A 10076-nucleotide genomic window follows, 5' to 3' on the forward strand; every position below is an offset into this window, starting at 1 on the left:
AAAATTTCTTAAAAGAAAAATACTCATGTATGTTTCACACATCTTTATGAAGGCCACTTATCATACTATCCAGAAATTACATTCTTCCCATCACTTAGATGAATAATAATCAAAAACAAGGCAGCATTTTTGTAATTAAAATACACACCAATAATTAAACAATTTAAGTTGGTGAGTTTTCTCTAGAGTGAATGTATGTATGGGTCAGACTAAATCAAAATAAATCACAACACTCAACTTCAAGAAGACTTGGTGTAAAATCTTCTTCTTTCGGCTGTTCCCGTTAGGGGTCGCCACAGCAAATCATCTGTTTCCACCTAACTCTATCCTCGGCATCCTCTACTCTCGCCCCAGTTAACTTCATGTCCTCTTTTAGCACATCCATATATCTCCTCTTTGGCCTTCCTCATCACCTCTTGCCTGGCAGCTCCATCTCCAACATCCATCTACCAATATAACCACTATCCCTCCTCTGCACATGTCCAAACCATCTCAATCTGGCCTCTCTGACCTTGTCCCCAAAACAGCCAACCTGAGCTGTCCCTCTGATGTGCTCATTCCTAATCCTGTCCATCCTGGTCACTCCTAAAGAGAACCTCAACATCCTCATCTCTGCTACCTCCATCTCTGCCTTGGTGTAAAATAAACAAGATTAAAACAGCTGATTTTCACTTTGCAGGTGATTGTACACTGACACTGATGCATAAGTTGGAATTCTGCTGTTCTACCGACAAAGAGCTAACTGTTAGTCTTAAGAGTGAGTACTCCCGTAGGTGAAGTACTTTGTCCAAATGCTCTAATCATCTAGTGTAAATGTGTGTGGACACACAAACAAAAAATCACTCTGCACTGCATTCTCTGGGTAAAAGGATGCTTGGGAACATGAGGACCTTGGCCATCATGAAGGATAGGTTAGGAAGCCCAGTGACCACCCTGCTAGCCTCCATAGTCAGCTCTTCATCCTGCTGAGGGTTCCTAATAAGAAACACACACACAAAGAGTGGGCATTTAAAAAAGATAAGATACACACAGAAGACAAGTAGATATTGAATCTTATGCAAAGTACATGGATCCAACACCTGAGCTGACCTGACTGAAGTACTGGTCTTAACTGCAGCAGACATCAGACAATTCAAAGTGTCCTCTAGGTGGCAGCGGTTAGCACTGGTTTCCAGTTTGCTGATGGTCAACTCATACAGCTCAGGGTCAACACCTTTATACGCAAATGTGTATAACAAGCATGTTACAAAAGAGACAAAGCACACGTTGAGCGTCAAGAAGAGTGACACACCCACAAGCTACATTTAGCATAGTATACTGAAATACCTGATATATTATTTAGTGCAAGTGTCATCATGATAGAGTGGTGGCTGCTCCGTTTCTCATAAAACAAAACATGACAGTAGTGTACAAAATCTACTTTTTTGCAGTTTCACATTCTGACCTGGAGGTGGACTGTTGCTACTGGATCTGCTCTCCTCCTCAGGACCAAAATAATCCAGGTAGAGGGTAGAGCAGCCTGCACTAGCAAGGGGATACAGTGGGTGAGGAGGGATGAGGAAGCTGGATTTGTTATTCATAAAAGGAGAATGAACATCATCTCCTTCTACTGAGACAATGAAAGCAGAACACTGAAAGCTGTTGTTGTCCAACTTCCTCTTATATTCAAACAAGACATCCTGCCACATGAAATCACAGAGAGTCACACGGTAGCAACATTTTTAACACAAAATGTGGCTCAAACAGTACCAGCATCTTGTTGCTGTTTGTTGCAACTTTGCCTGTCATTTTATTATATGCATGCAACACTTGCTAAATTTTGGAAGCATACATTCGAATCATCAGTGTGACAATTCGCTGTGGCGACCCCTAATGAGAAAAAGCTGAAAGTGACATTCATTCATAGACAAAACCGGTGATAAATGAAAGGTCTTAATAAGGTGCTGGGTCACCATATGCCATCAGAATAGCTTCAATGCACCTTGGCATTGACTCTACAAGTCTCTGGACTCTGCAGGAGAGATCAACACCATTCTTCCAAAGGATATTCCATCATTTGGTGTTTGGATGATGGTGGTGGAGAGCACTGTCTATCACATCGGTCCAAACTCCCATAGGTGTTGAACAGGGTTGAGATCTGGTGACTGTGAAGGCCATAGCATATGATTCACATCATTTTCATAGTCACCAACCCATTCAATGACCCCTCTCATGCCCTATGGATGGAGGCACTTTCATACTGGAAGAGACCACTCCAATCAGGATAGAAATGTTTAGAAAGATGATCAGAGTAAGTTCATATTCATTTGCAGTGTCTCTTCCCTCCAAAAGAACAAGTGGACCCAAATCATGCCAGCAAAGGCAGTTCATCAGATTTCACAGAGCTCCCTCTGGAGACACGAAAGGCTTAATACAAGTTTATCAAACATGAAATATTAGTTCCAAGACCTGTGAATTTGAACTACAGTATACATCCAAAATGTCACTCCATTTATTTAAAGTGTGGACCAAATCGTGTATAGGATATATCAGTTATATATCCTTTGGTTTGTTAAAAAAAAAAAAAAGACACAAAACCCAAGCAGTGAGTTGTCTGAGTCCTCCAACTTTGCTTTTAACCACAGGGACAAGTGTTACAGCTTTCAGTAGGAAATAAGAGCTCAGGGAAGAGAAACAAAACAAAGCAGAATTGATCAACCGATTTATTTCAGTATTTACAAGGATTTCCCATAAGTCTGAGCAGAAAATCTGAATAAATAAATGAAAAAATATTTTTGCCAAACTATAGGTCCAAAAAAGAATTTCACAAGTAGAAAACAAGTATGTTTGTAACTATGTTTTAGAAAAGGATTGCTGGCAAAAAGGCACAACTCATGATGAAATACTGTAACTGCTGTTATCAACCAACCCAGGGCTTTACACAAACGTTGTAGGAGCATTTTTTGACTGGCACTGGATACTGACCTGTGGATTTCAGGTGTGACTTTTCTTTTTTTTCAAGCTGAAATGCTTTGGAATCAAACACTCCTCTATCCTATTCAGCAAGCTTACACTGCACATATACTTCAGTGAACAGCGAGTAAAAAAATACAAATAAATAAAAGCGGCATTACATAATCACAGCTCCTTATACTGTGTCATGATTCTTTCAAGTTGTGATTGTGAAACCATGACACAACATTCCTATCTATTATGACAGTCATCCCCAAACAGAATAAATTAAAACCCCAATGACAGATTTCAGGTAAGATTAAAAACAAATATTTTTAAATATATAACGTACGCCCCTTTGTATTAATGGCTGGTTGCAAAGTTTGACGTTAAATTACTTAAATTATTTCCTTTTGTTCCTACAGTAAATGCAGAAAATGGTCTAACCTTTGTTGCATTCAGGACCATCTACAGAGAACACACTGCCTTCTGCTGTGTGCGCCTGATTGTTGCAACAATATATGTAATAATATGCAAGAAATCACATCATCATCTTCATTTGTTCTGTTCGAGTTGATGATGCCAATGGCTCGAGAGTGAAATTCAAACTTGAACATAAATGATGTCAAACATGGACACAGAACGGGTAAAAAGACTTTTCTAACTCGACTATTGAATCTAAATGTCTTAGTGTCGTCTCCACCTGCAGCCTCAGCTCAACTAGGAAATTCATGATAAAGTGGGTTTATTCGCTGCTCATCCTCATCCAGTAACAAAAAATGTGTCAGCCTCATGCTAGAAATCAACCACGTCTGCAGGCTGTCACATCTACAGTGCAGTACCAAACAATTCCTACAGTCAAAAGTAAATAAGTTACTAATTCAGGTATTTCAGTCATTTTAAACTAGCCACCTAGCTTTTCATTCTTTTAGCACATCCTTAAGAGTATGCCACATATTACACATATCTGTAGGTGAAAAGTAAACAGACTCCTTGAAACCTTATTTTTCATCTGACTATGATAAAAAGTCAGTTTATTACATGTGATTCTACTTTCATGTCACCAACTTCAACACATGCAGAAGCAATATACAGTAATCGTTCAGCCGAGTTTGTGGTCTGTCACTGTTCTGACATGCAAACACAGATCATGAATGTTTTTAAGTGTTAAGCCAACAATTAACCCTTTATCTGCAATGCAAAAGTAACGCAACTAGCAACACGCCAACATCTGTCCTATACTTTTTTCTTTTGATTTGTGATTTTGTTTTGGTTTTGGTTAGAGCTACTTCATGGTTATTGTTAGAATTCAAGTTTTAGGTTAAATTATAAAAAAATCCTTCCTGAAATAAATCTAATTAAATTTAATTACAAAAATGTTCCTGAGCAAAAAAAATAACAATTATGATCTATATCATTTACTTTTTACTGTATTTTCTTTTCTCTTTACCAAAGATGCAAGGACAGCCAGGGCACAAATATGAACAAATAAATAGTTCCATAAAAATGTAAAGACACTTCAGGATGATATAATACCAAAAACTGAATAATACTGTCAGATTTATATGCTAAGTCCAAGTGTACTGGGCTTGACCTCCGCGTTAAGATGGAAGAGTTAGGAGTTCAACAGTAGCCACCAATAAATAAAAATGGTCCTTAGAATAAATGCATCCATAAACTTAGTACACATTATGGCCATAACTGATGAGGTGTCTGGATTCACTGCTTGGTGCTTATTATTAATGTAACATTAATTTAGCATTACCCTCAGATGTTTTGTGCTGTAGCTGAAAGATAAATACTTCTGGGGCAAGTGGCACAGTAACAGTAGCAACTTCTTGTTTTCAGTAGCCTTAACCCATCACAACTGGATCAAGACAAAGATGACTGATAAATACTGAGATAAATTCTGTCACTAAAGGTGACCGCAGCTAAAGATAAGACAGTGGAGGAGAAAAAGAGTGATTACAGTGTTTCCCCTGCAGTTGTTTTGGGCTGAAGGACAATATTTCTGTTTTACTTTTGGTCCCAGTTTTGGGTTTGTTGCATGTTATGTCCTTGAGTTTTCTTGTTTGAATAAATCATAATGACAACAATATTTCTCAGCACTGGATCGAACTGTGCCATTCATGAGAATAACATCACATCTTATTTTCACATTTGCTGTGTTGACCCGCTAATGAGTGAATAGAGGGGAAACGGTGTAAACACATAAAAGGAGCAGACCTGCCCTGGAGGAAGTGAGGAGGAGTGCAGAGGAGGAAACTCTCAAATGTTTTGGCTTATTAGAAGAAGCCACTTAAGGGGATAGCTGGTAGTCTACTTCCGGCCCCAGAAGTGAGGGGCTCGGCGAGGGGACATACCGTCCTGAGAGCTGCTAAGGCCGTGGCTGCTCCAGTCCAGCTGGCTGGAAGGCAGCTCCTCCTACAGTAAGAAGATTTAACATGGTTTATAAGAGTATTTCAGCTTCAATGTGCTCCAGTGTTATGCTCTGGTGTCATTTAAATTAGTCAACTTAAATGGATCAGTTTACCTGCATTAAACCTCGCGAGGGGTCCAGTTTGCCTGTAGGCCCTGGAGCTGCTGTGTGCTGTGGAGAACATACAGCTGTAACGGAGTCTTTCGTGGGCTCTAGCATTCCCTGTTGAATAATAAAAATGTGATATGAAATTAAAAAAGTGGCCAGGTTTAAGACATGACTGTCAATGGTGACACCAATGAAAACACTGAACACGGATTCTAAACAGTGTCTTTTTATAGCACTGAAGCTGCCATGACTAATGCTGTACTCACACAATAAACACTTTCTCCTGTCTATCACACACCACAGAAACTGGTCATCTAACTACATCACAGTGCATCTTCCCTATAAATGCAAGTTAACGTAGTTCACATTCTTAGAGCTGACTCACCAGGCCAGATGCAAACGCAGGCACAGCCACTGGCTGCTTCTTTATGCCAATGAACACCTTTCAGAAGGCAAAGATGCAATAAATAAAAGCAGACAATCGAGATACATTTGACTTTAGGTTTAGGTTATTTTTTTAGGTTTAGTGTAGACATTTGCAGTACATTGTTGAGCTACAAATAATAAAACTTGGATGCTTCTGTTAAGACCTACAGTTCAGCACTGATTCAGGGCAGCATAATGCGCCATCACCGTGACAATCAACTACACTGAGGGGGCGACTATCTGCAGTGGAAAACTAAGAAGCTGGAGTCGAGTCAAGCTGAGCCAGTACCAGCGATGGAAAAGGGGCTTATCAGACCACCAGTCAAACAAACCAAAATACACCCCTTTTCATATCATCAAAAAACTTATTAAAAACAACATTACCTGAAAAATGACCACTTGTCATCAGAATGACAATATCTACTGAAAATCACAGAAGTGAAATTCTGGGGAAAATTTATCTGATTTGTACTTTGAGTTTTTAGTTTGGCTTATGTCCCATCTGCTAACATGGAGGAGGCAAGATTTGTGACCTATATAGCAACCAGGCACCAGGGGGCGATCGACTCACAGTGGCTTCACTTCTGGGGGTGTCATGGCATCCATATTTTATACAGTCAGTGAGAGCAACTTAAAAAGAGTGCAACAGTAGAGTGATCTCACTGTTACAAGAAACCAACACAACTCTGACAGATTGTTATTCTGCCAACCCAAGTTTTCAGGCCTATTTCACTTCAGCACGCTGCAAGTCAAGTACATGGATCAGTCACTAAACTAGTAGCAGTTTCAGCTTGTTTACTCGGTTACTGGTGTAGATGCTGTTCAGATTACCACTAAATAGTAGTTTTCTCAAACTCACAATGTTTCTTGTGTCCACACCGAGGCACCTGAGCAGAGTCCTGTTTGCATGGGAACCTTCCCATTGAAACTGGAGGCCAATTGCACTGTGAACATCCTGATGTTGCCACCACAGATCCCACTGAGCCCTGAGAGAAAATATAGAGCAGCATAAGACATTCAGGGAAGATGTTAACAGCTAAGGAAGAAAATCAAAAATCCTTACACAGGCAACATTTTCAACACTCACATCTGAAATAGCACCATTTAGCATTAATTTGTAACTCTCCATTCCTAACAACCAATGCAAACTGGTATTACTGACAACGTGTCTAGATATGTTGTGTATTAACACAAATTATTATTTATGTTTACACAAAATAAAGTAGTAGTAAAACAGGTTCTCTTTATATTAAAATGTCAATGACATGATAACATGTCTACCGTCATTACAACCACCTTCCTAATTCTGGAGAATATCCTCTCCCTTGAGCACCGCTGAGTTCTGGTTTCTCCTCCTCCTCGCTCTCAGGGAGGTGTCGACCATGAAGCAGAGCACCGAGGCTGAACAACTCCTCCTCTCCATCCACGGCTGGGACCACAGCCTCTGGGAAACTGGCCCGGAGTAGCTGCTGGACACAGCAGGACAGCGATGCCTGACCACACACACACACACACACACACACACACACACAAAAGAGCGCAGAAGCTGTACACTTTTTCTGTGGCTAATCATCTGCTAATCATTATCATAAAGAGGAACCAGTGAAATGTGTCCCACCTGAGAGCTCTTTTGCCTTAAACCTCCATACTGTCCTGCCCCACCCTGCTCCTCCTCAGTGTGCAGGCTGCTAACTTGCTCTTTGAACTGTGTCCAAGTTTTTCCATCCTCCTGAAACATCTGATCCTTGAAGTCCACCCACGACCCCTCTTCATCCTCTTGTGTGGGCGCTGAGCAGAAATCTGCAAAGCTGTCACTCGGTGGGAGGCTCCCTAGACTCTGCACCCTTACCTCAGCTGTTTGGACATGTTCCTGTTCACTGTGCTGCGCAAAACTACCATCTTTGAAATCTGCAGATTTGTCTACTGTATGGGTTCTGGACTGTAAGAAGTTGGAGGTAGCAGTAGTTTCCTGAATTGCTGATTGGTTACAATGATGAAAACCATTCTCTGCCTGACTGAGACTCGCCATGCTGTTATTGACAAAAGAGTCACAATATCTGTAGCTTCCCAGGTTTTCATCCTCATCATCAGTCTGGTCCCAGTCAGTCTGATCCTCTAGACCAAGAGATGAAACATTTGGTTCCAAATCTACAGAAGCACCCTCACATGAGAAATCATCACAGAAAGATGCTAGGTCCTCTGAAGCAGACTCATATGCACTGAATGTTTGGGGAATAGTAGAAATGCTCTTTTCTCTATCTTCTTCTGACTCTGTATCCCCCTGTGCCTCTGAGGTTTGCAAAGAATTAAAACTATGCCTCCTTTCCCTCCAACTGTCCCCACATTTGCCTTCATCCTCCTCCGCAGGATAAGGCTCTGCAAATGGCAAGTCCATTGCTGCTGCTGCAGCTTCCTGAGGCTGATGATGGTCCTGAGATGGCTGCATAAGCGCTGTATCTCTTTTCTCACAGTGCTCGACCTTAGTACAAACATTTTCTTTAGTCGTATGAGGTCCGGGCTCAAAGTCCATAACAACCTCTTGTCCTGGATCACAGATTTGTCCACCCACATTTGTCCCATCCACTCCACCACCCCACTGCTCTGTACTGCCTATGGGAGAGAAGCCACAGCACCAAGGGTGTGCTTCCTGCTCTGTAAACACGGTGAAATCAGCAAATCCTGTTTCCTCCTTGGGAGAGCAGGCACCCAATACAGCAGCACTATGGGTCTCAGAGCTGTGATCTATTTCAGCATATCCATTTGGGAGGTGCAAAGATGATTCAACATTACAGTCCTGCCCTTGCACCTCTGTCTGGCCCCTGCCAGACACTGAGCTCACAATGGATGCAGGTTGGGACTGTTCAGCTGGGTGGCAGTTGGATTGATGGGTGGCTGGCTTTGTTGTAGGAGAAGGCCGTCTGTGGCTGGATGGTGGCGCAGTAGAATAAGCAAAACCAAGAGAGGAGCAGGGCGCTGTGACAGAAAATCCCCCAAAGTCCCCAAACTCATCCTCCTCATCACCATAGTCATCCAGTGGAGGGGGGGACGAGGGGTGCAAGGGCACAATGTCTGGCTCCATGGGCTCTCCGAGCAGGACCCGAAGGCCTCATGCACCTGTAAGAGGAAAGTGAAAAGAACAGGGAGCAGAGCATCATGAACAGCTGCTTTATATTTGGGAAGGAGAGAATGTTTTTTTAGTGTTTTGATGGCAGGAAAAGGTGAAAGGCACTATTCTGTGACACTGCTGCTTTCTTTCTCTGCTTCTCAGACTTTATTATTTGTCTTGCTCATGCTCTTTGCTTATACAACAACGGTTGAGGTCACCCCCCCTCCAAAAAAAAATTTAAAGCCTGATAGTAGAAGTTGGTTGAAAATTTATAGATGATTTCCTTGCTTTGATTTGATGATGGTTTCTCTAATGTTTATATGTAAGTCAAATATTTCCTGCTCCATGGCTCCTCCTCTGGTGCTGATCCTGGAGTGGAAAAAGTGGCCAGTACCAGGCCCGGTCATGAAACTGATACAGGAAACACTATCCGAGGCTTTGTGATACGTAGTGTCTCCACAGCCACTTCATCATGGATTAGGGTCTAATAAACCATTAACAAAAGAGAATTATTGCCTTGTATGAAATAAATCGACAGCACAATAGCTATTTTACACACCAGATTAACATAGTTTAATTCTCTGTAGAGCCAATCCAACATGTCATGTCCTGCCATTTTCTCGGTTCCTCCTGGACAGACAGGTGTCAAGCCATTACACGAACAGCTGACGCCATGGAAACATAAGCTGTTAATGAGCTCGCTTAATAGGTATCGATGCATGCAAAGCCAGCTAGTTGCGGATAATTAATTGTACGTTAGCTTTAAAATAAAGTACAAAACAACTATTTTGCAAATCACATTCCGCTATTGTTACAACATAGCAGCTGATTAGCTAACACTCCCCACAGCTAGCTAGTGTAGCTACTATCTAACACCTAGCTAGCTACCCATCAGAAGCAAACACTGACATGGGACTAACTACTAGCTAGCAATGCAATGTCCCCACTTTTTATTTACCAGCGCTCATTCACTTTGCCTTCTCGTCACTTCTTGTCAGTCAGTGCTGAAACCTTGCCACCCCTCATCTCTCAACATCATTCTCTCCCTAAGTATCAACGGGGATGTGCATAAAGACGAGAGGGTTC

At 41.6% G+C, this 10076-nt stretch overlaps 2 protein-coding genes across 2 annotated transcripts; both read right to left on the bottom strand.

The window, feature by feature from the left end:
- Positions 1-592: 592 nt before the first annotated feature.
- LOC109961128 (aftiphilin-like) lies at positions 593-2622 on the bottom strand. Its single transcript, XM_020601743.1, has 3 exons — positions 1445-2622; positions 1090-1213; positions 593-975 (listed from the first exon to the last, which is right to left on the bottom strand). The coding sequence occupies exons 1-3, from the start codon at positions 1686-1688 to the stop codon at positions 840-842; spliced, it is 504 nt and encodes a 167-aa protein (XP_020457399.1). The 5' UTR covers positions 1689-2622; the 3' UTR covers positions 593-839.
- Positions 2623-4373: 1751 nt separating this feature from the next.
- On the bottom strand, positions 4374-10065 carry LOC109961127 (aftiphilin-like). The gene is made up of 7 exons (XM_020601742.1): positions 9949-10065; positions 7503-8998; positions 7181-7377; positions 6744-6870; positions 5844-5900; positions 5465-5572; positions 4374-5355 (listed from the first exon to the last, which is right to left on the bottom strand). The coding sequence occupies exons 2-7, from the start codon at positions 8961-8963 to the stop codon at positions 5251-5253; spliced, it is 2055 nt and encodes a 684-aa protein (XP_020457398.1). The 5' UTR covers positions 8964-8998; positions 9949-10065; the 3' UTR covers positions 4374-5250.
- Positions 10066-10076: the final 11 nt, after the last annotated feature.

This window comes from Monopterus albus, unplaced genomic scaffold, assembly GCF_001952655.1.
Source record: "Monopterus albus unplaced genomic scaffold, M_albus_1.0 scaffold52.1, whole genome shotgun sequence".
Classification (NCBI taxonomy): domain Eukaryota; kingdom Metazoa; phylum Chordata; class Actinopteri; order Synbranchiformes; family Synbranchidae; genus Monopterus; species Monopterus albus.